Source organism: Chlorocebus sabaeus, chromosome 22, assembly GCF_047675955.1.
Source record: "Chlorocebus sabaeus isolate Y175 chromosome 22, mChlSab1.0.hap1, whole genome shotgun sequence".
Taxonomy (NCBI): domain Eukaryota; kingdom Metazoa; phylum Chordata; class Mammalia; order Primates; family Cercopithecidae; genus Chlorocebus; species Chlorocebus sabaeus.
This window is the reverse complement of record NC_132925.1, coordinates 98,395,336-98,422,170: the sequence shown is the minus strand read 5'-3', so window position 1 is coordinate 98,422,170 and position 26,835 is coordinate 98,395,336. Positions and strand designations below refer to the sequence as shown.

The 26,835-nt window shown below is 39.7% G+C and overlaps 1 protein-coding gene across 10 annotated transcripts in view; it reads right to left on the bottom strand.

The window, feature by feature from the left end:
- The window catches only part of ULK4 (unc-51 like kinase 4), a 702,682-nt gene that overhangs the window by 191,087 nt on the left and 484,760 nt on the right, over nucleotides 1-26,835 (bottom strand). For all 10 annotated transcript variants that reach the window (XR_012090659.1, XM_073010314.1, XM_073010313.1 and 7 more), the window contains 2 exons: nucleotides 17,521-17,687; nucleotides 9,436-9,534 (listed from right to left, as the gene is read on the bottom strand). Coding sequence is in view for 9 of the 10 variants with exons in the window: in XM_073010314.1 (XP_072866415.1) it covers nucleotides 9,436-9,534; nucleotides 17,521-17,687 (266 nt within the window). In the remaining variant the exon portion in view is untranslated. The remainder of the gene's footprint in view (nucleotides 1-9,435; nucleotides 9,535-17,520; nucleotides 17,688-26,835) is intronic.

Below are 26,835 nucleotides of genomic sequence, written 5' to 3'. Positions count from 1 at the left end.
TGGACCACGTTGTTAAGGGGACTGATATTATTAATATTAAACTGAAATTTGTGCATGTCAGAACCATGCAAAGACTGTCTCTCTGCTCTGTGTACATATATTGTGATATATTTTATAAAATGAACCTAATTTTAAATATATATTTTAAATACATATATTTTTTCAATTATATACACATTTTTAAATACACTTTTAACTAGCATGTTAAGTGATATATTCTAATATTTTATTTAACTTATGCTACAAATATTTTCCCATATGATTAAATATGCTTAGGAAACATGATATTGTGAGTAGCACAGAATCTACCCTAAGAACGGAATTTAATTAATTTCCAATTGAGCAACATATAGATTAACAAAGTTTTCAGTACTAAAAATAATGCTGTAAAGTATATCTGTTTATACAAATAATTCTGTACTTTTGATTATTTCCTATGCATACATTTCTATAAGTGGAATGACTACATTAAAATGTGTAAGTAATCTTAAGGTTTTTGATACAGACCAATTAACATTTTCATTTACCAATATATAGTCCCACAGCTAGCTTCCAACTTTGAAGATTGGAAAAGTAAAAACTTGCATTTCATTTTTTCTCACTTAATTTTCCCTTATTAACTAATGAACTTATATGTGTTTGGTGAAATTAACATTGGGCATTTGTATTTTTGCTGTTGTGAATTACCTGCCTAATTCCTTTGACCACTTTTCTCCTGGGGGTATCTATTTCTAAATGATTTAAGTGACTTCATATGTATATATATATGTGTGTGTGTGTGTGTGTGTGTGTGTGTGTATAGTCATATCCTTACAGATACTATGTCTCATAATGAATTTGTTATAAGTTGTGGAACTCCAAAACTATCAGTTATTACCACTCTGCCCAATTCTCACATAAGTGAGATGTATAAATATAATGTTATACTAAAATTCTGACGTGTTTTTACCTGGTTCTAATATCTAACCTTCAGATTTGGTTATTAGAGTCTAATTATTAAGACTCATTTTCCTCATTGATGCACATAAAAACTCAACCATTAATTATGCAAAAGTATTCTTATCCTACATTTAAAAATCAAGGCAAGAAAATAAAACGGCCAGGCACGGTGGCTCATGCCTATAATCCCATCACTTTGAAAGACCAAGGCGGATGGATCACAAGGTCAGGAGTTCGAGACCAACCTGGCCAGTAAGGTGAAACCCTGTCTCTACTTAAAAAAGGTACCAAAAAAAAAAATTAGCTGGGCATGGTGGCATGTGCCTGTAATCCCAGCTACTCAGGAGGCTGAGGAAGGAGAATTGCTTGAACCCGGGAGGCGGGGGGTGCAATGAGCCAAGATGGCGCCACTGCACTCCAGCCTGGGCGACAGAGTGAGACTTCGTTTCAAAAAAAAAAAGAAAAGAAAAGAAAAGAAAATACACCTTTAAAAACCTTTTAATTAGCTAGACTTTGCTTTTGGCATGACCCACGTTTCACAGTTCCACATTCAATTCTTCCTTCCACCCCTCTAGCTCCCATCTCTTGCCTATCTGTCTGTCTCATTGCCCTAGTCTTGTTCTTTCAGTGAAATGTATTCATATTAAAGCATTACTTCTTGAAAGAGGGCTTGAAAAGAAGACAGGAGAATGCTGGAGTATGGATCATCATGGGTGAGAATGAGTTTCTGGAGGAGCTGCTTTCTGGAACGCCTCATATCCCACCACATAAATGCATGTTTTTCTTCTCAACCTAGAGCAGGCAGCTTTGGCCAATAACAAAATGCCATTAAAAAACATATTGCTACATGACAGTCACTCAAGACAAAGGCATAAAATGTAATGGGAGAAAGCAGATCTGCAGTTCCAGGGCCTTTCTTCCCTAAAGCTAGACAAATCTAAACATTGAATGTCAGGGCCCTGGGGACTTTCCTGTTAGAAAAGGGTAATGAAGCTGTGGCATCTATTTTGACTGCTCAGAGGCTTCTGTGCTCACCAATGCTGCCGGGATCCTAGGGCTAGGTTTTTATGCATTGCAGTGGCTATAAGTATAGCAATTTTCCAGAAATACATGGGTCCCTGGTTAAAATCATTTGCCCTTTTGTATCCTTTCTTGTCAATCAAAGATAGGGTTTCGGTTGCTTCAGAAATACAGGCTGCCCAATGAATGTCAGGGCAAACCCTGCTAAGAAGAGGGCAACTTCTAGAGAGAAGTCTAAATGATGCAATTTTAAAGCGAGCGAGACAAGCCGGTGAGCCATCACCACCACCTCCTCTTACTAGAGACCAGGCAGGACAGTAAGAGTGCTGCGGACAAATTCTCTGAATAAATTTGTATTTGAATCTATGTCTTATCAGACTTAGTCTGTCGTCAGTTACAATGAGAAGATATATTACATTTGCTAGCTCTTTACTTCCTTTCCTACACAAATATAATTAAATCCCTTCTCTGTAACAGGCCCCAAAGTGAAGCAAACAGATATGGCTCCTGCCTTCCTACGGTTTACAGTTTAGTGGGAGGGACAGAGACATAAACAAGTGTTTTTGGTACCAGGTAAGAGGAAGTGTTAGGACTAGGAGGCTGGGGATGCTATGGGAGCTGGGGTCTGAGGCAAGCTAACCCAGTTTTCATGGGTGTGAGCAGCTTCCTAAAATAAGTGACACTGAAGCCAAGACCTGAAAGTCAAGGAAAAGTCAGCAAAATGAAAGGAGAATGAGCTAAGGGAAATCAAGGCATGTTTAAAGAACTGAAAAGAGCTGGTACACAGAACATAGAATATGACAAGGAAAACCTAGAGAAAGTGCTAGAAGCATAAGAAAGGGTCCAATTATCTATGATTTTGTAAGCCTGTTCAGAAGTTGGAGTTTATGAAGTCAATGAATGACAGGATGAGTTTTGCATTTTGGAAAGAACACTATGCCTGTACCATAGAGAAGACAGTAGAGGGAGCAAGAACAGACAGAGAATCCAGCTGGAAGGCTCCTGTGGTCCCGTAAGGGCAGGAGGATGGTGGTGGCCTTCATGATAGTGCTCATGGCAATAAGGAGAAAATGGCGGTCTGTAACTTGTGATGTGTTTGGGTGGCAGAACTGCCAGGGCTTGATGAGATGGGGCAGGATGGTGAAGGAAAAGACAAGAATGATGCCTACATTCTTGGCTTGGGCAATTGAGCGGAAATTAGTTTCATGTGCTGACAGACAAAGCACAAAAGGAGGAACAGTTTTATTTTTATTCTTTTATTTTTTCAAGACGGAGTCTCGCTCTTTCACCTAGGCTGGAGTGCAATGGCACCATTTCGGCTCACTGCAAGCTCTGTCTCCTGGTTTCAAGCAATTCTCCTGCCTCAGTCTCCCAAGTAGTTGGGACTACAGGCATGTGCCACCATGCCCGGTTAATTTTTGTATTTTTAGTAGAGACAGGGTTTCACCATATTGGCCAGACTGGTCTCAAACTCCTGACCTCAAATGATCTGCCCACCTCAACCTCCCAAAGTGCTGGGATTACAGTGGCTGTGAGCCACTGTGCCTGGCCCCAAGTTTCATTTTAAAAAATATTTTAGAGACCAGGTCTCACTACGTTGCCCAGGCTGGTCTTCAACTCCTGGGCTCAAGTGATCCTCCTGCCTTGGCCTTCTAAAGTAGGAACAGTTTTGAGGAGGTACTTATTATGAGTTTGTTTTAACCCTGTTGAATCTGAGGTACTTATGGTGTATCCACTGGAAATGTCCAGAAGGCAGATGGGCGGTGGCTACTCAGAAAAAGGGGTATCACCTTTAAATGGAGTACTGACTCCTTAGAGGAGCTGCTTAGTATAGAACAAATAAAATCCCCAGTCTCTTGGGTTTGACTTGTAAAAAGACTACTACTACCCCTGGGCTCCATCACCGTAAACCGTAATCACCATAAAGCATTATCTGTATTTCATGCCACTGACCGTGAGGTCAGCAGGAAAGAGAAGGAGAACAGGCAAGTACAAGTCCACCACCATTTGAAAAGAAAAATCTGCTCATATACTTTGTGCAAGGAAGAAATTTAGTAATAAAAATGGAAAACAGAAATGGACTTTTCCTACATTGTGTTTTATTATTAATTTATTTTTATGTTAATTTACCTATTTTTAAAACTGGCACAGTGATCTCAGAAACATGAACTGATAAGAATCATTAGATGTTCAGGTGACAGCTTGGTCTCCCAGTTACCTAGCATAGCCACGCTGATACCAGGTGAGGACTGGGTCCTAAATGGACTGTCGAGGAACATCTTTTCAGTGGCCAAAAAAGGCACACATGATTCAGGTGAAATAAACAGAATGATATAAATTAGTCTAAATACTGGCACCTTTGATATATAATAAAGAATATTTAAAAAATAATACCTCCTATAAATTTGGAAATATCTATTTTAATTGAGGGACAAGCAGGCTGTAGCATAATTTCTTATAATAATTAACTATCTAATTTAAAAACTTATCTAGAATATATAGTTTGGCTTCTCATTTTCTTTTTTCCAGTAATAAAACACTTTGGTCAAACAGTAACCATGCTTTACCTTTCCTTCAGGAGACACAGTCAACTTATTATATCCTATATTAGCCATATCTTATACTATGGTTACCAACTGAGGGTTTGAAGTTCCCCCTGAAATTGTGAACTGTGTGCAGAACGCTGCATATAAGCAAGTCTAGGCATTTTTATGGTAAGATAATCAAGAATAATCACATTGTCAAAACAGACTTCGAATCACCGTCTTATATAAACATTTCACTATGGCTCTCCTACAGTGTATATTATAAATACAGGTCATAAATTATAGGTTGACAGGTTTCATATTCTCTTAAGGATAAGTAGGTTTACTTTCATAGGACCATATCTGGAAAAAAACCTCAAAAGCTAACAAGTTCATTCTGTTGCCTTTAGGCCAAATGCTTCCAAAATTATCCAAGTCAGATGAAAACTGAAAGTATGTTTATTTTTCCCTACGGGAAAGCAATTCCAGCACCTCATTCTGTAACCTATTACATTTTTTAACAACCACTGTCAAATTTATCTTTGGTCTGTATGTGCTCTAGTTTAGGTCCTCAATAGCCTTATGACTATTTTTCTTCACTTTATACACAGCTATAAATGTGTGTTCATCTTGCCCAGAGAAGACATATGGCAGTGTTCTTGTCACAGGCCATTTTTAACCCTAATGGTTCCAATGATAAATGTGTATCTATTGTACACAATGCAGCCCACACACATTAGGCATACGTCTAGTCAATACACTAGAACCTAACTATGATCAAGTTACAAGTAACAGGAGTTCGGTGTCACAGAGAGCTGGGAAAAACCCTCAGAGGACAATTTTATTCCTTGGGTCATCACCTGCCTTGAACACTGGGTGGCGTCACCATCGGGCTGCAGGGCTCTAAGCAGGGCAGTGAAAGCTGCAGCTCCAGTAGAACTCCAGGAGAAAGGTGGGAAGACCTCAAAGCAGTGGGTAGTATTCAAGGAAACTGGACCCTGTGCTTTTATATATGTAAATATTCAAGGTAAGAAACCAGAGGACGATCTGGAAAAAAACAGGGAACAAGAGGGGGCCTTTGGGAGGAACTTCCAAACACAAGGGAGGATGTCTATAAAGAAGGTTCCAAGAATCATCTTATAAAGAATCCTAAACTGAGCAGAGGGGTAGCATCAGAGGTTCGCTGGGTGAGAGAGACAAAAGGAGCACTTTATGAGGGCAGAACAGACTATTCCAACAAATCATAGCAAGCAGAGGATAAGGTTAAAAATCAGATATAATATGTGATCAAAGGGGAAATTTTCGAGAAATGACACTTGATCATTTCTCCCAGGTATCATCTCATTTAATCCTCAGGCTCAGAGACAAAGAGTGCCCCATCCAAGATCACACAGCTGGGCAGCAGCAGAGCCAGACATTCACTCTTGGATTTCTGACTCAAAATCCACAGCTCCTGGCAACCTCTGGCCAGAATTGTATAATATTCCAATTCAAGTAATTAGATAGTGCCATGTACAAAAAAAGTGCTATACGAATTTCAGGAACTATTGGTAGTACAGACCAATAAATTGTCATATTCCTAATATAAGGGTGAACCAATGAAACTGCTACTTTTGTAGGCCCCAAATGGTCGGATATTGGCAATTTTATGTGATTCAATGTAATATCAAGGAATTAAAAATAAAAAGGGAAGGTGCCAGCCTAAATATAGAGCCCAAGATGGTACCCTCTTGTGTTTAAATTTTATAAAAAACAGAAGAAGAATAGTGAGAGAAGAATACACAAAGCATGCTAATAAATATTTAAATGCAAAATCCTCAAATACCAACAAAAACCTTCACATTTTATGTTCTATACTCACCTTCCTCCCTGATTACTGGAATTCTGAAAGTCAGCCTCTGGGGAACCTTCTGATTTTGAACTTGGTAGATACATACTGCCCTATTTAACAGACCTCTGTGGCCTACAGAGAGCCACCTATCTGTTCCAAGTTCCGGGTTCTCTGCTCTTCATCTACTTCAGAACCTCCAGAAAGCTCCCCAGACAGCACCTAGGCCACTCCAGGGTAGATAATTAAGTCTGCATTTCAAGTTTCAACTACTGCTCTATCCAGGGATTTTTCATTATGGCCTACAGTATTTGGGTTGTTAGATTATCTAGAATAGACACCTGTTCAACAAACAATTCTGAAAGAGGCAGATTCCTCCAGGAGAGGAGATGAGAGTATCTACTCTCTTTCTACTGAGAGTTAAATCCAATCACTCAAACCCAGCAATTAAACAGTGTCATCAGGGCAGCTGTTACAAGGAATATAAGCAAACCCAGGTTCATCAGAGCCATTCTGTGTTGGTGTTCCTCATATTTTGAAAACATAATCATTTCTATTTCCTAATTAACTCTGCTAATTAGATATAACTACATAAAATAGAAGTGTAAAATATTTTGTGCTTCCTTAACAAAAATGCTTTGTGAAGTCTACAAGCATTTTTATCCATTTATGTGTTTGTCACAAATGGACAAAAAGGCCATCATCCTTGGGATAAAAAGGCAAAAAGTAGCCTCCGTTCAGAACATCTTGAACTATGAAAAATGCATCTGGAAATGACTCCATGTTTGAGCTAAGAATATCTTCCATTCATGAAGACCTCCAAAACTTAAAAACAGCCAAAACAGAATAGCTTTTGAATCAAAACATTGTATTTCAGTGAGACTATTCCCGAATATGGAATAAAGTTAAGAGTTTAACATGTTTGCCGTTAATCCAGAGGCCAAGGAGAACAGTGGTAGGGAAAATGTAGACACTGAGTTCAGACACCGAGCTCTCTTGTATTTTTATCCTTTCTAAGCTCTGGGGTATTTATTTGGAAGGTAAGGATAGGCCTATGTCATAAGGAAAGAAGGGCTAAATAAGATCAAAGGTAAAGCACTAATAGAATCTAGCTCACTGTCAGCACTGGTTAACAGTGGTGAAATTGTGTATTTTTAAATTTTTTTAAAATTTAATTTAATTTAATTTTTTTTTTTTTTTTTGGAGACAGGGTCTCACTGTTTCACTCTTTTGCCCAGGCTAGAGTGCAGTGGTGTCATCATTGCTGGCTGTGGCCTCACACTCCTGGACTCAAGCAATCCTCAAGCCTCAGCCTCCCAAGTAGCTAGAACTACAGGTGTGCACCACCACGCCTGGCCAAATTTTAAACATTTTTATAGAGACGGAGTCCTGCTATGTTGCCTAGGCTGGTCTCAAATACCAGGACCCAGTCGACTCTCCCATCTCGACCTCCCAAAGTGCCAAGATTACAGGCATGAGCCACCACACCTGGCCTGTATCAATTTTTATATAGCTATATTTGTTGAGCAAATACTATATGCCAGGTACTGTTCATTTAATCCTCAAAATAATTTCATGATCTCATTAGCATTACTAACTTCATTTTATAGATGAAGAAACTGTGGCATCAATAAATTAAGTAACAAATATTGTTACTTAATATTTGTCCAAAGTCACACAGCTGGTAAGTGGCAGAGCTAAGCTGAGCCCATGCCCATGAACTCTGCATGCAATACTGTCTTGCATTATTACTGTTATTGTTCACTCCACTTTATTTCTCATATTTCATCTTCCATGTAGTTTCTAACTTATAATTCCATGGAACATGGATATCATAGAAAAATTCCATTTAAGAAAGGGCAACTAGATGTTCTTAACTAGAAAGATGATAAAATTAGGCTGGGCGTGGTAGCTCACACCTGTAATCCCAGCACTTTGGGAGACCGAGGCAGGCAGATCACTTGAAATCAGGAATTTGAGACCGGCCTGGACAACATGGTGAAACCCCGTCCCTACTAAAAATACAAAAATTAGCCAGGCATGGTGGTGAGTGCCTCTAATCCCAGCTGCTTGGGAGACTGAGGCGGGAGAATTGCTTGAACCTGGTAGGCGGAGGTTGCAGTGAGCTGAGATCATGCCACGTCACTCCAGCCTGGGCAAGAGCGCGAGACTCCGTCCCAAAAATAATAATAATAAAAAAAATTTTTAAAGATGATAGAATTGGCAAAAATATAAAGTTAAAATTAATTAGGAACAATAATTTGATTTTAAAAGACTGGGAAGTTTTGTAGGCAGTGAAATTATATGTTTAAAACAGTTTTTTAAATTTTTTATTTTTCGAGATGGAGTCTTGCTTTTTCACCCAGGCTGGAGTGAAGTGGCATGATCTTGGCTCACTGCAACCTCCGCCTCCCAGTTTCAAGTGATTCTCCTGTCTCAGTCTCCCAAGTAGCTGGAATTACAGGTGTGCACCACCACGCCCGACTAATTTTTTTTTAATTTTTAGTAGAGACGGCGTTTCACCATATTGGCCAGGCTGGACCGACTCAAATGATTCACTCACCTCGGTTTCCCAAAGTGCTAGGCTAAAACTGTTTAATACGTCCAAACTCTGAATTTCTGTCGAGCTCTTTTTGTATATTCAATGGTCTTGTATAGTCTTACCTGTTTTTATTTAATTTTGCTTATTTCATTCCATTTTTATTGAGATTGAGGGGGTGTGCCCTAGGTCTGTGTCTGTGCTTTTGCATTTCTGGGGGAGTCCTGCATGCCAAGTCAAACTCTAAAATATCTTTTTGAAAAGAAATTGATTCCCATAGCAATTTCTTCTTTCTTCTTAGAATTCATTTGTTGAATTTTTTACCTCACATTCATTAAGAAAGTAATTAGATTTGAGATTTTTGAGATTTTGCCTTACCTAAACATCTATTTAAATAAATAAGCCACCTGGTTTTAAAATGAAGTAGAGATTTAGTTTTCCAGGCCAAATAATCTTCTGAAAGTTCTTTTGGCTCTAGTTTTGAAGGGAATGAAAATAACACAGAAACTCAAGGGATCATGAAATTCAAATACAATTACTTCAACTTCAGTAATGCTCCAAAAGACATACAGGTGAGCTCTTACCAGCGGAATGAGCAGGCTAATCAGGTCTGTCAAAGGTTTGCCGAGCAGCAGCAGGTCTTCTGCAGCCTGAGTGTCCTCTCCTGAGCCAGACTTCTGGGCCTGGAACAGGGAGAAGAGAAATGAAAGACAGTCTCGGTGATTAGTCAGCTTGGCTAAAGGAAACAGGACCACTCTGTCTGGCAGACACAAGGGGCTGAGGAAGCATTCTATCTCGGTTCCCAAGGATGGAATAGATGGAGGCCCCAGAAGAGATACTATGCTTTGTTATGACACAAGGAGTGTAGCTATTGCCACTGCCACCAGCTCAGGCTACAGAGACTGACCTCTGTACAGCACATAGATAAAGCAATTACAAAGGTTGCTGCTGCTGGAGGAATAATGGTGATGTCCCATATATTGCAGTGGGGAAGGACTTAATCTTTTTTTTTTTTTTTTTTTTTTTTTTTTGTTAGATGGAGTCTCGCTATGTCACCCAGGCTGCAGTGCAGTGGCACGGTCTCAGCTCACTGCAACCTCTGCCTCCTGGGTTCAAGCAATTCTCCTGACTCAGCCTCCCAAGTAGCTAAGATTACAGGCTCTTTCCACCATGCCTCACTAGTTTTTGTATTTTTAGTAGACGGGGTTTTGCCATGTTGGCCAGGCTGGTCTCTAACTCCTGACTTTACGTGATCCACCCATCACAGCCTCCCAAAATGCTGGCATTACAGATGTGAACCACCACGCCCAGCCAAAAGCGCTTTATCTTAACCATCCTGAGACCAGGTGCTGAAGAAAACTGAACTTTAGAGAAGCTGGGTCGTTTGTCTAACATCTCACAGACAATGGATGACAAAGCCAGAGGACCAAACGCAGGCTGACTCCAAGTCACAAATGCTAATCTCCTCTGAGCATATTTATGCACATTATGATACATACCAAGTGCATTCTGCTGCGCTTTCCTTCTCTATATTGCATACATATGCTCAAATAACATCTAGAATATTTGTCCAACATATCACTGCATGAATAGGCTTCAAATACAGGTCTATATTCCTGTGAATGTGTAGACTTAAATGGCAATGAAAATAAACGAGTGAGTGGTTTTTACATTGTGTGTCTTCTCCCAGGGGTTTTATAGAATTGTCTAGTTCCAAAGGAGACTTCTATCACAGAGATGAATAATTTTATATTGAAAAATGGTATGGATTATTTTTTGCATTTGCTATAATACGTATATGCTCTTCCTCTCTGTTTTCACTTTTACTCAGAAGAAACAAAACCACTTTTCAATAATGACCTTTGCCAGAGCCAACAGAGCAGGCCAGAGGCTGCCCTGCCTTGAGTCATTAACCTGGACTCCAGGGCCCTTCTCATAAATGCCTCATTTCCTTCTGCACTTCTGGCCTATGAACAGAATTTCAGTTGCCTGTTTTCTTTGGTTCAGAAGAACTTGACTGAAAATCGGACACCTGTCTTTTAACAACCTGCACATCAGCCACCTGTCTTTTAACAACCTGCACATCTCAACAGGTGAGGAGAACAAGGGTCATCATTAGCTTGGAGCTTGCCTCTCACTTCCCTGACTGACTTTATCAGAAGCGGAGAATTTCCTTTCAGGAAACAAATGTGCAGCACTATCCAAGAGGCCTGAACCTTTCCGAATCTTGGCCGTTGATCCCTTGCCCTCTGAAACATTATCTGACATGGAATATTACCACATTACCCCTTAGAGCAGATTGATTTCCTCCTGGGAGAGATAAGGCAGTCTTGCAAATCAGCAATGAGGCAGCAGTGAGGGGTCTGATGCCTCCTTTCCAAACACACATAAGCAAGCAAATGGGGCCACAGCACAAGAAACACTGGGACTTTTTCCACCAGGATGTCCCAGTCCTCCAGATCCTCCAAGATCTACATAGTCATACGTCATAGTCACCAAGAAACATCGATCCAGCCTACCAGTATTCATGTGGCCACCTCCTGGCAAAGTCGTCAAGAGTTCCAGAAGAAAGAGAATGCTGCCGTTTTGCACAACAGAGAGGTGGCACAAAAGAAAGACATTAGAAATTCCTCTCTCCCCACAAGAGTACTGGCCCACAAAGGAAGCTCTGTGCAACAAAAGGACATCTGCCTGGATGCAGCGATAAACACTGAAGCCCCCAGAATCAAATGCAAAGGCCTAGGCCCGTCTTGTCTCTCAGCCTCTCTCCAATTCCACAACATCACACTCCCTCATGTCGGCCTCCCAACTCCTGGATTTCCCACCCTTTGTGTGCATCCTATACAGGGCCGGTGTTCCTGTCACATCACAACTGTCTGCTCCATCCAGGTCCTCTGATTTTGCCTCTGGTCCCACTGACCCCTTTCCAGAACTCACTCCCTTTTGTCATTGCTGTGTGTGAACTTACCGCACTCCTAGCAATCCCCTAGCTGTTATAGCCCAGGCAAGAGAGGAAGCTAGCCTGGGCGAGGGTGGTAGCAACAGGGTTTGAGAGAGGCAATTGGATGAGTTGTATATGTATGGTAAAATCTACATGATTTGGTGACAGATTAGATGTGGGATATAAAAAAGAGGGAAATTTCAAGAATGCCTCCCAGGTTTCTGGTTTGCATGGCAGGGTGAGTGGGGCAGGGCTTGCTGGCAGGGAAATGGATTTGGGGGGTAGATCTTGAGTTTGGCTTTGGTCTATGGGGAATTCTAGTGGTCATATTGAGCAAGCTGCTAGGTATATGAATATTGACTTCAAAGAAGAACTTTAGGTAGAAATATACATTTAGTAGCCTTAAACATATCAAACTAAAGAAGTGGACATTCCTTTGAAACTTGTCATTCTTTTAGTTAAACCGTGAGATACTAGAGGGTGGGGACCGAATCATATTCATCTTTGCATCGCGAACGTGCGACATGACGGTGTTTGGGGAGCACAGTGAGTGTTAAATTGATCCGAGCCACACCACTGACAGTTATGCTCCACTGTGTGCTAAAACCTGCTGGAGATATAAGACAGGAACTGGGCTGGGTGTGGTGGCTCGTGCTTGTAATTCCAGCACTTTGGGAGGCCAAGGCGGGTGGCCTGTCAATTTCTGAGTCATATTTAACATTAAATAGCAATACAGCATTACCTAAAATGAGATAACAGAAGACAGCTTCTCAGCATCAAAAAAAAAAGGCCATGTATAATACAATTCTCTTACATCTAGCATTGCTACATGGATCTAGCACACAGAAGTAGATAATCAATAGAGGTCTGCTAAATACACACAGAGGTAAGGCATCTATAAAGAACAAGAGACAGTTAATTCCTCAAGTAGTTTCTGTCTTATTTTATTTATTTTTTTGAGAGGGAGTCCTGCTCTGTCATCCAGGCTGGAGTGTAGTGGCACGATCTCAGCTCACTGCAACCTCTGCCCCCCGGGTTCAAGCAATTCTCCCGCCTCAGCCTCCCACATAGCTGGGATTACGGGTCCCCACCAGCACGCCGGGCTAATGTTTGCATTTTTAGTAGAGATGGGGTTTCACCATGTTGGCCAGGCTGGTCTCAAACTTCAGACCTCATGATCCGCCTGCCTCAGACTCCCACAGTGCTGGGATTACAGGTGTCAGCCATCACACCCAGCCTTCATTTTTATTTTTTGAGATGGAGTCTCGCTCTGTCACCCAGGCTGGAGTGCAGTGGCGTGATCTCAGTTCACTGAAATCTCCGCCTCCCAGGTTCATCAAGTGATTCTCCTGCTTCAGTCACCCGAGTAGCTAGGACTACAGGTGTGTGCCACCACGCCTGGCTAATTTATTTTTTTATTTTTTTATTTTTAGCAGAGACGAGGTTTCACCATGTTGGCCGGGCTAGTCTTGAACTCCTGACCTCATGTGATCTGCCCACCTGGGCCTCTCCCAAAGGGCTGGAATTATAAGCATGAGTCACCATGCCCAACCCAGTTCCTGTCTTTGTATCTCCAGCAGGTTTTAGCACACGGTGGAGCATAACTGTCAATGGTGTGGCTCCAATCAATTCAATTCAACACTTACTGTGCTCCCCAAACACCATCACGTTGCACGTCCGCAGTGCAAAGATGAATATGATTCAGTCCCTATTCTCTAGGATCTCATGGTTTAACTCCAAAGATGACAAGTTCCAAATAACTGTGCTAAGGCAGAATATGAAAACTGCTATAATAGAGGTAGAAATAAAGTTTGGGTGAAGGAGGGAAGTAGGATAATGTCACAACTGACTTCATCACTTGGATGGTGGGGACGGGGTCTACTAGGAGTCATATGGAATACAGGTATTTCACATGTGGAAATTTCATGAGGAAAGGCACAGGACAAGCACAGCATCCATTTACAAGAGGCAGTGCAACTAACTGTCTGGTTGGGGTATGGGCAGCATGGAGGTCAGGCAGATGGGCTGGGAAGGTACCCTGGGGCTCGACTGTATAGGCCTTTGAATGTCTTGGCAAGGAGTTGGAAAGTTATAGATAATGAGGTGTCCCTGAAGTTTTCAGAGGAAGGGAGAAACTATCAGGACTATGGGCTATGACAGAAAAATCTCATCCGCATTCAACAACCAGGCAGAGGGTACCTCACGGTGAAGGCCAACAAGGGGAAGGCCACGAAGGAATCAGATTGGATAATTATAAGAGATGCTAAAAATAGACAGCCCCCAAAATAGCCCCCAACCACGGATAGCCTTTATGTGTATGCGAGACTAAGAAAGACTCAGTAGCCACATTACAGTCTTTCAACAATACTGATGTATCTGCAAATCAACAGCAGTTTAATGGTCCTACTCTCAGGAGGATGATGTAAAAAGCTTCCCCATACCACCTCAGAAAGGATAAACAAGGCCCAGAATGGAAAGTCAGGTGACCTGAATTAGAATAATAAATATTTGTCTTCCCTAGAAAAGCCCTCCCTAATCTCAAAATCGGGTTTGGTCCCCTGCCTCATTATTCATTCTGCAGCATGTAATACCTTTCAATGGCTGCATTTTCACACATGCAATAAGATGAAGACTTGCTTCATTATTTGTATGTTGACCGTCTTCTCTATTAACCTGTAAGCTTCCTGAGAGCTAACACCCTTTCTCCCTAGATTCCTGCTGAAAGTACAGTGCCTAGCCCTATGCTAGGCTCATAAGTACAAAATAACTCATAAGCCTGCTAGGAGTTAGTCAGTAAATAAGAACCGAGTGCTCTTCCATGCACCAGGACGTAGAAATGAGAAAGTCATGGCCCACAGGAGGCCCCCTGTAAACAAGAAAGGAAGAACCTTTCTTCTTGTTGCTGCTCATGACATAGTAACCACTTATTGGTCACCTTCACGGGGCCAGGTATATGTATGCCACTTTACATCTATATACAATTACATATATTTTATTCTCCCATTGAAGTCTCACAACCACCCAGCAGAGTGGTGACCACACCTACCTTCCAGATGAGGAACCTGATACTCAGGTGCAGTAACTTGCCCGAGGTCATACAGGTGGTGCTATGTCTGGGATTTGAATCTAAGGCATTCCAACCTGCATGGCCCACATGTCCCCACCACACCAGTGAGTCTCAGGCACTTTGTCTCTGTCTCCATAATCTTCCGCACATGACATTCAGAGGTGAACAGGGCCCAGCTCTAAATCACGGGGAAGGTAGTGGGTCGGGACTGAACTTCTGATGGAGACTCTGACACATGGCTGCCTTCGCTCCCCCGTACGCACACTCGCATCACACCACTCTCCTCCCTGGAAAAGTGCCTTGTGAATCTAAGCATCATTATAATTTTAAACACTGGCCTCTCTCAATTCTTCCACTTTAAAGAAGCTCCTATTAGAAGTAGACATAGGTTTCAAGTGCACAAGAATCTCCAGTGTGAGAAGTATGTCTGTAAATGGAAGGGGTGACTTAGGGTTTTAGAAAGTACTATGGCTCAGTGTTTCAAGGCAGATATGTCTTTGATTCACATTCCATTTCTTTTCTCAACTCTTTCACCTAATTCAGCCTCAAGGACGACTCCTCCTTCATATTGACACCAGGTGTCATGGAGATCAAAGTCAGTGGTCAAGGCCAAAAGCAATACATGGCAGATATTATGAGGGATGATTTAGAAAGATGATAGCAGTAAAATGTACAGTGGTGTCGAAGACTATGAAAACAATAAAAAGCAGTGATCTACTGGGAAACTAGCAAGTTGGAAATAGAAAATTCAAAAATATTTTGTATTAAGGAGTTTCCTTTTAAAACATCCCTGAATATCTACCTAATCACTTATAGTAAAACCCAGAATTTCTATTTTTATTTTTTTTTATTTTATTTATTTATTTTTTTTTATTTAATTTATTTATTATTATTAAACTTCAAGTTGTAGGGTACATGTGCACAACGTGCAGGTTTGCTACATATGTATACTTGTGCCATGTTGGTGTGCTGCACCCATCAACTCGTCATTCACATCAGGTATAACTCCCAATGCAATCCCTCCCCCCTCCCCCCTCCCCATGATAGGCCCCGGTGTGTGATGTTCCCCTTCCCGAGTCCAAGTGATCTCATTGTTCAGTTCCCACCTACGAGTGAGAACATGCGGTGTTTGGTTTTCTGTTCTTGTGATAGTTTGCTAAGAATGATGGTTTCCAGCTGCATCCATGTCCCTACAAAGGACACAAACTCATCCTTTTTTATGGCTGCATAGTATTCCATGGTGTATATGTGCCACATTTTCTTAATCCAATCTGTCACTGATGGACATTTGAAAACCCAGAATTTCTATTGTTCTGAAGATTTTTAACTTCTGATCCTTTTTTTTTTTCCGTCTATAATTTACAAGAAAATCTTTTACAGATTATCATCAAAGTATCCTGTAAGAGTAACTATCAACTATATCTCAAAGAATTACAAAAAACTACCACTATGGAAACTGAAATAAGAAACCATATTCTCTGAAGACAAACTTACTAGAACAGAGAGGAAAAGATAGGAGAAATACACAATTAGGGATTATTTAAGTATGTAACAATTATTTACTGTTAATTTGGAATTCTTATAAATGAGCTAATAAAAGCAGCTAGGTAATTCAAAGGCCATGGCTTTTTAATTAATCTACTGGCTTTACAGTTTGGGTTAAATACTTAGTAACTAATAATATTTGTTGAGGGGATCTTGGATTTATTAAATCACATTAGACAAGCTAAATACTTGACCAGCTTAACTGTGGATAAAAGATACCATTTATCATAATGATGAATAACAGAGGCTATCCTGGGGTCTAGGGATTCATCCTTGGCTCTGCTACTGTGACTTTGGCAAGGTATCAAAACAGTTTGGTTTCAACTTTAGCTTCTGCGTCTATCCAAGCTTGGATGCTACCATTTGATATACATCTTTTGCAATTGTATCAGGATTTTAAATATAACAATAAATTCACATTGGCCCTGTCACTTGATCTAAATATCAGCTGACTCCATCGGTTAGAGCATTAAATGAAACAGGCATAGGAAAGTACTCTATAAAACTACATCTCCTTCCTGCCTTACAGTATGATGCTAAGTAAACACAGGTTACAGTTTATGGCTAATTGGCTTTTTCCATAGCCACTGAATACACCTCTATTCCTCAAAACCATCTCACAAGTCCATGGTATCAGCTATAAGGGAAAGCAAGTTGAGCTTATGAGTTACATATGTATGTATATGTGTCTACAAACACACATATGCATGTGTATGTACACAAACCCTCAATCCATTATTCCTAGAAAGCTGACCTATCCTGCTAAGGGGGAACTGGAGAGCCACCTCAGTACATGAAAGGCTGCAAACTACTTGGCCAAAATAGGATTGTGCCTAAGGTAAATGCTCTCCTTGGTCAGGAGTGGTTTCCCAGCTAATGCTTGCTAAGTCTTTGCTTAGTAGTAGGCCTCTCCTTCTTTCCCTGAAGATTTTGATCAAATTCTCTGTTCTTGACATTGGTCACCCAAAGATGACTCTTCGGAAGACACTCTCTATAGAATGACACATTCTTTTAAATAAGTAAAGACACAATAGAGGAAGATAAGAAAGAAGAGAATGAAAGGGAAGCACGAAATGGAGTAGGGCTGCTCAAGACACAGGAAAACAGATCCTCTACCTGCAAAGCCAGCCGTACAATACCGGAGGTATAGGTCAGCATACTGTGCAAAATATCAAGCAGGGAAAAGAGCAGTGCAGCTGCCATTTCATTGTTGTTTTTATTGTCCACATCCAAGCACAGTGTGGCGGTTTCAGTGAGCAGGTTACAGATGTGACTGACAAGTCCTGAGGGCAAAAAAGGAAAAGAAAAAAACCTCATCATTAAGTGCACAAATGTGTCATATGAACCAAAAAGAGAGGCATTCTGGCTCGATGTTGCATAAACCCTACACAATACTTAACTGTACTCGTATCAGATTCACTGAGGAAGGTTGTTTAAAATGCAGGTTTCCAGGCCTCACTCCCAGAGAGTCTGCTAAGGAGTCAGGGATGGGGCTTACGAAAATACTTGTTAAAGAAGTTCCCCCAGTGATTTTGATGCAAAGGTTCCAAACCACAGCTTGAGAAACACCATCCTACATGGGCAGGCTTTGCAGGGTCTGAGGACTCCCTGACACTGAAGGAAAGCAACTGTCCCCAGATTCTTGTTTGAAGGCAGTTTTCTTTAGTGCATGATCAAGGGCCACAGTGGACCCAGTGGTCTGGTCTGTCTAGCAACTGGGTGGTTTCAATAATGCAGTCCAAAAATGTAAGATTAATTATAAGAAATTTGAAATTTAGAAATTACCAGGTGCCATCCCTTTGTCTCTGCAAACCTCATATTAACAGTGTGGTTGCTCTTTACTGATGTTTAGTTTGAAACAGTCTGTTACAATAAATACATTTTCACATTTTGGGGTGTTATTGTTTACATTTAAATTGACAGTTTTATTCTATTATATAGTGTTACCCTTTGAATTCACAAAAATGAAATACAACAAAAGTGAAATTACAACATGAAATAATGTTATAAACCTAAATGATGAATGAGAAATTTGGGACCAGTAGAGCATAAATTTAGATGTTCTTAAAAAAAAAGTGAACATTCTAAGATAAATATTTTACACACACAGATGGGGGAAAAGCATGGCAAGGAAGTTTGATGTGTATTAAAAGCTATATTTTATTGGACCTGCAATCTACTTGTCCCTAATCCAGATGATCAACTGAATGGAAACTCAGCTAAGCGCAGCCAGATAAGTTTTGGCATCTCTTCCACACAGTGCACCTTGTCACTTCCAGCAAAACAATATAGTCTTCCTGACAAATGCAAAATTATCACAAAATTATCAGATTACAAAAGTGAACTAATTTTGTCACTAAAGGCAGTGACATAGAATGACAGACACATCATTCAAAGTTATACCTCCTGTGGCAAAAAAAAAAAAAAAAAGGTATAAGTCTCACACAACTGCTAAGACGCTTATAAAAACAAAAACAAAACTGAGTTTCAAGGCTGAAAATAAACACACTTGAAAGTAGAATGAATTATTGTCAAAATTTCCTTATCAAATGACAAGGTCTGATAACCCATATCATCAATGATACATAGTGCAGAAAAGCAATTATTACAGCATGTGCACTGCACCAGCAGACATTCTCCTTAGAGTTACAATGCATCATCCATGTACAGGCTATGAATCAGCACTTGGCATCTGTGAGCTGTAGACAGACTAGCAGGGCTTGAAAACATAGTATTTGGTAAATATACACTGCAAGAGAACAGGTTTTTCATTTGGGAGTTCCTGATGACTTTGTGACATGTCACATAGACGGTCAAAGGTAAAAGGGGTGAGTACCGGTGGAGTCCAGCTCTGTGAGCCGCAAAGAAGGATACGGTTCTTTAGGAGGCAGAGGTGGGCCCTACAGCACCCATCTACATACTGCTTACTTCAGAGTAAACAGCTAGTGGGCATCAAAGTTCTTCTTGATCTTCATTCAGTCTTCAAGGAAGGAGTGCAAAGAATGAATGCAATCAAATGCCTGCTGGGACAGAAAGTATTTCCAGTCTACTCTGTAAAAAACAGGCAACAAATGCCAAGCTCTGATTTTACACACTGAAGTCATCAGCTCTCAAGGGAAGGTTCTCAGATAAGATTAGAAATGAAGTATGAGATAAAAATATTTCTTCAGAACAGTGATAACGCCAGCAAAACCCATTAATATGATTTTAAGAAGCTGATCTCAGGCATATTTTCAGTGTTCTTCATAGCCAGAACTTTCACTTCAGGGTCAAAATGCATGTTTTTCATGTTTAAATTTTTTATTATGAAAACAAAGTCATGAGACAGGTCAGCAAAATGAACCTTCATCACCCTTTTCAACAATATCAATATTGTGTCTATTTTATCTGTCTTTTCAAAAGCATTTTAAAGCAAATACCAGAAAAAATCTTATTTCTCCTGTAAATATTTCTGTATAGTATAACAGATAAAGACTCGTTTTTAACTATAATACCATTGCGACTTTTAAAAATTAATGTATTTTTAATATACTCCTCAACTGTCTCCAAACTATCTTTTTACAATTAGTTTCTATGAATCAGATGCAAAGCAGCTCTGCAAATTCCATTTGGTCATGGACCTTAAGTCTCCTTTAATGTCTAAAAGCCCTTCCTCTACTTACAATTTTTTATGCCACTTATTTGTCAGATAAATTAAAACAGTTTTCTTGTAGATTTTCTCATGGAATTGTTCCTATATCCCTACATGTCCTGTAAATTGGTAATTGCACCTAGAGACTTGATTTAATTCAGGTTCCATTCCTTTGGCAATAATATCTGGGGCTGGGTTCTTTGGATTTCCTGTTGCATCTTATTCGGAAAGATACACCATTTGTCTTAGTGATACTAAAACTGATCCATGGATTCAAGGGTTGTTATTTTGAAAAGGAAAGGCAAGATAAATGTTTATTCTTTCCTGTCATTTACCACTTTCAGAACAATGATTTTGGAGTGTTAGCAACTACCAAAGATAAACAAGGTGTGAAGTGGGAAAGGTAGAGGAAGACAGAAACTACCAAAAGTTACTAATGCATTCATTTTGTAGCATCATTGTGAATATACTGGATTTCAAAATAATATATAGTATGGGTTTTAATTGATTTCAGTCACTATTCATTTGTATGCTCAATATGTTCTACCTTTGGCCACGAAAAGCTCCTTGAAAGTATCCTTGCTTCTGCTATAATAATGTGCCCTGAGTTCATATTATAGAATTCCTGCCTCTGACTGGGCATTAGATGCTTCTACAAGGAGCCCTGGTTTCGTTCAATGATAATTTGTACTTAGAGACCATGGTCTGAGCACTCAGGGTGTTCACTGGTACTGAGTCACTGATTCAGTAAACAGAGATAGAAAATATCTATCTCTTTAAGAAAAAAGAGTTCATGCAGATATTTCTAATGCCAGAGTCCAGAAACAGACCCACAATTATATGGTCAAATGAATTTCAACAAGGAATTCTTTAGAAAAAAATCCTTTTCAACAAAAGGGTAAGGAAAAACTAAGTATCCAAATGGGGGGAAAAAGAGAGATCCTTGACCATTACCTCACACAATATACAAAACCTAATTTCAGATGAATGATAGATCTAAACATACAAGCTAAAATTATAAAGGATCTAGGAGAAAATATAAGACAAGATTTTGCAACTAGGAGGTAGGCAAGATTTCTGAGGATCACAAAATACCTGGTCTTTAAAAAATGGATGAATTAGATACAGACTGGCAAATTGGATAAAGAGTCAAGATCCATCAGTTTGCTGTATTCAGGAGATCCATCTCACAGGCAGAGACACACATAGGCTCAAAATAAACGGATGGAGGAAGATCTACCAAGCAAATGGAAAGCAAAAAAAAGCAGGGGTTGCAATCCTAGCCTCTGATAAAACAGACTTTAAACCATCAAAGATCAAAAGAGACAAAGAAGGCCATTATATAAAGGTAAAGGGAAGAATTTATATAAATTCAACAGGAAGAGCTAACTATCCTAAATATATATGCACCCAGTACAGGAGCATCCAGATTCATAAAGCAAGTCCCTAGAGATTTACATAGACTAAGACTCCCATACAATAATAATGGGAGACTTCAACACCCCACTGTCAACATTAGACAGATCAACGAGACAAAGTTAACAAGGATATCCAGGAATTAAACTCAACTCTGCACCAAGTGGGCCTAAGAGACATCTACAGAACTCTCCACCCCAAATCAACAGAATATACATTCCTCTCAGCACCATATCACACTTATTCCAAAATTGACCACATAGTTGGAAGTAAAGCACTTCTCAGTAAATGTAAAATAACAGAAATTATAACAAACTGTCTCTCAGACCACAGTACAATCAAACTAGAACTTAGCACTAAGAAACTCAATCAAAACCACTCAACTACATGGAAACTGAACAACCTGCTCCTGAATGACTACTGGGTACATAACAAAATGAAGGCAGAAATAAAGATGTTCTTTGAAACCAATGAGAACAAAGATACAACATACTAGAATCTCTGGGACACATTTAAAAGGCAGTGTGTAGAGGGAAATTTATAGCACTAAATGCCCACAAGAGAAAGCAGGAGAGATCTAAAATTGACACCCTAACATCACAATTAAAAGAACTAGAGAAGTAAGAGCAAACACATTCAAAAGCTAGCAGAAGGCAAGAAATAACAGATCAGAGCAGAACTGAAGGAGATAGAGACACAAAAAACCCTCCAAAAAATCAATGAATCCAGGAGTTGGTTTTTTGAAAAGATCAACAAAATTGATAGACCGCTAGCAAGACTAATAAAGAAGAAGAGAAGAATCAAATAGACGTAATACAAAATGATAAAGGGGATATCACCACCGACCCCACAGAAATACAAACTACTATCAGAAAATACTATAAATACCTCTACGCAAATAAACCAGAAAACCTAGAAGAAATGGATAATTTCCTGGACACTTACACTCTCCCAAGATTAAACCAGGAAGAAGTTGAATCCCTGAATAGACCAATAGCAGGCTCTGAAATTCAGGCAATAATTAATAGCCTACCAACCAAAAAAAGTCCAGGACCAGACGGATTTACAGCTGAATTCTACCAGAGGTACAAGGAGGAGCTGGTACCATTCCTTCTGAAACTATTCCAATCAATAGAAAAAGAGGGAATCCTCCCTAACTCTTTTCATGAGGCCAACATCATCCTGATATCAAAGCCTGGTAGAGACACAACAAAAAAAGAAAATTTTAGACCAATATCCCTGATGAACATCGATGCAAAAATCCTCAATAAAATACTGGCAAACCGGATCCAGCAGCACATCAAAAAGCTCATCCACCATGATCAAGTGGGCTTCATCCCTGGGATGCAAGGCTGGTTCAACATTCGCAAATCAATAAACGTAATCCAGCATATAAACAGAACCAAAGACAAAAACCACATGATTATCTCAATAGTTGCAGAAAAGGCCTTTGACAAAATTCAACAGCCCTTCATGCTAAAAATGCTCAATAAATTCGGTATTGATGGGACATATCTCAAAATAATAAGAGCTATTTATGACAAACCCACAGCCAGTATCATACTGAATGGGCAAAAACTGGAAGCATTCCCTTTGAAAACTGGCACAAGACAGGGATGCCCTCTCTCACCACTCCTATTCAACATAGTGTTGGAAGTTCTGGCTAGGGCAATCAGGCAAGAGAAAGAAATAAAGGGTATTCATTAGGAAATGAAGAAGTCAAATTGTCCCTGTTTGCAGATGACATGATTGTATATTTAGAAAACCCCATCGTCTCAGCCCAAAATCTCCTTAAGCTGATAAGCAACTTCAGCAAAGTTTCAGGATACAAAATCAACATGCAAAAGTCACAAGCATTCTTCTACACCAGTAAGAGACAAACAGAGCCAAATCATGACTGAACTTCCATTCACAATAGCTTCAAAGAGAATACAATACCTAGGAATCCAACTTACAAGGGATGTAAAGGACCTCTTCAAGGAGAACTACAAACCACTGCTCAGTGAAATCAAAGAGGACACAAACAAATGGAAGAACATACCATGCTCATGGATAGGAAGAATCAATATCGTGGAAATGGCCACACTGCCCAAGGTAATTTATAGATTCAATGCCATCCCCATCAAGCTACCAATGAGTTTCTTCACAGAATTGGAAAAAAACTGCTTTAAAATTCATATGGAACCAAAAAAGACCCCGCATTGCCAAGGCAATCCTAAGTGAAAAGAACAAAGTTGGAGGCATCACGCTACCTGACTTCAAACTATACTACAAGGCTACAGTAACCAAAACAGCACAGTACTGTTACCAAAACAGAGATATAGACCAATGGAACAGAACAGAGCCCTCAGAAATAATACCACACATCTACAGCCATCTGATCTTTGACAAACCTGACAAAAACAAGAAATGGGGAAAGGATTCCCTATTTAATAAATGGTGCTGGGAAAATTGGCTAGCCATAAGTAGAAAGCTGAAACTGGATCCTTTCCTTACTCCTTATACGAAAATTAATTCAAGATGGATTACAGACTTAAATGTTAGACCTAATGCCACAAAAACCCTAGAAGAAAACCTAGGTAATACCATTCAGGACATAGGCATGGGCAAGGACTTCATGTCTAAAACACCAAAAGCAACAGCAACAAAAGCCAAAATTGACAAATGGGATCTCATTAAACTAAAGAGCTTCTGCACAGCAAAAGAAACTACCATCAGAGTGAACAGGAAACCTACAGAATGGGAGAAAATTTTTGCAATCTACTCATCTGACAAAGGGCTAATATCCAGAACCTACAAAGAACTCAAACAAATTTACAAGAAAAAAACAAACAACCCCATCAAAAAGTGGGCAAAGGATATGAACAGACAGTTCTCAAAAGAAGACATTCATACAGCCAACAGACACATGAAAAAATGCTCATCATCACTGGCCATCAGAGAAATGCAAATCAAAACCACAGTGAGATACCATCTCACACCAGTTAGAATGGCGATCATTCAAAAGTCAGGAAACAACAGGTGCTAGAGAGGATGTGGAGAAATAGGAACACTTTTACACTGTTGGTGGGACTGTAAACTAGTTCAACCATTGTGGAAAACAGTGTGGCGATTCCTCAAGGATTTAGAACTAGAAACACCATTTGACCCAGCCATCCCATTACTGGGTATATACCCAAAGGATTATAAATCATGCTGCTATAAAGACACATGCACATGTATTTTATTGCAGCATTATTCACAATAGCAAAGACTTGGAATCCACCCAAATGTCCATCAGTGACAGACTGGATTAAGAAAATGTGGCACATATACACCATGGAATACTATGCAGCCATAAAAAAGGATGAGTTCGTGTCCTTTGTAAGGACATGGATGCAGCTGGAAACCATCATTCTCAGCAAACTATCACAAGAACAGAAAACCAAACACCGTATGTTCTCACTCATAGGTGGGAATTGAACAATGAGATCACTTGGATACAGGAAGGGGAACATCACACACCAGAGCCAAATGTGGGGAGGGGGTAGGGAGGAAGGATGGCATTGGGAGTTATACCTGATGTAAATGACAAGTTGATGGATGCTGACGAGTTAATGGGTGCAGCATACCAACATGGCACATGTATACATATGTAACAAACCTGCACGTTGTGCGCATGTACCCTAGAACTTAAAGTATAATAAAAATTTTTAAAAATTGAAAAATTAGACTTCATTAAAAATTAAAGCTTTCACAAATCAAAAGATAGTATTAAAAAATAAATAAGGAAGCCAAAGAACAGGAGAAAACATTCTTCTCTCTCTTTCTCCACATGTATATACGTATGTGTATATATATGTGTGTGTGTGTGTATGTGTATGTCTGTGTCCAAAATCCTGTATCCAGAATATACAAACAATTCCCACAACTCGATAAAATTACAAACAATACAATTTTTAAAAATGGGTAAAATATGTGAAGAGCCGGTTCGCAAAAGGTATAACAGTCAATAAGTACATGAAAAGTGTTCAATATCACTATCAGGGAAACGCAAATTAAAATCACAATGGGATATCACCACACATAGATACAAATAATTAAAATCTAAAAAACTAACACAAAATGTTAGTAATGATGTGCAGCAACCAGGGCTCACATATATTACTGACGAAAAAACAGTTGGCATTTTTATTTTAAATAAATTTAAATATACATTTACCATATTATCCAGAAATCCTACTCCAAGGTATTTATCCAAGTAAAATGAACACATATGTCCACATAAAGATTCATTAGAGCTTTATTCAAAACAGCCCCAAACTACAGCAGGGCACCATGGCTCACACCTGTAATCCCAGCACTTTGGGAGGCCGAGGTGGGCAGATCACTTGAGGCAGGAATTCGAGACCAGCCTGGCAAACATGGTGAAACCCCATCTCTACTAAAAGTACAAAAAATTAGCTGGGTGTGGTGGCATATGCCTATAATCCCAGTGACTCGGGAGGGTGAGGCAGGAGAATCGTTTGAACCCAGGAGGCAGAGGCTGTAGTGAGCTGAGATTGCGCCACTGCACTCCAGCCTGGGTGACAGAGTGCGACTCTGTCACAAACAAACAAGAAAAGCCCCAAACTAGAAATAGCCCAGGTGTCCATCAACAGGAGACTAAACAAACTGAGATAGAATCATACAATGGAATATCACTCAGCAGCTAAAAAAATCAAACACTGAACTTTATGAGAACATAGATGAATCTCAAAAAAAAAATGCTGAGAGACAGATTCCAAAAATTAAAGAATTCTATGAAATAAGTTGTATGAACACATTTATTTAAGGTTCTAAAGAAAACTTGACTCTATTGATTGGGGTCAGAACAGAAGTTATTTCTAGGAGGGGGAAGATGGAACTTTCTAGGGTGATAGAAATGTTCTATATATTGATGGGGTGTTGGTTATAGCAGTGCATACATTTTTCAAAACTAAATATAAGATTTGTATCTTTTACTGCATATATACTTAAATTCAAAAATGCAGGGCTAAGAAAAAACAGGTTGGGACAAACTAGGCGAATGCTTCAGGAAGATAAATGAAGCAGTATGTGCTATCTTCACTGGGTTAATAGAATTTACTGAGCACTTGCTCTGTTCCTGGCACTATACTCTCACTAGAAGAAATGGGGAAGTGAGTTTCTGGGTAATTGTAAGTTAACTTTTAAGATATGCTGAGTTTGACATAACAAAGGGGCATTCAAAGTGCCAATGTTCAAAGGAGATTAAGCCCTAAAAACTAGGTAACAGTTAAAGCTAAAAGACAACAACAAAAAGAAGAAAAGATGATCAGAGAGAACAGAAAATTCCCCAAAGGACAGTCAAATTTAGAGAGAAACAGAGTCAAAGACTGAGGGTT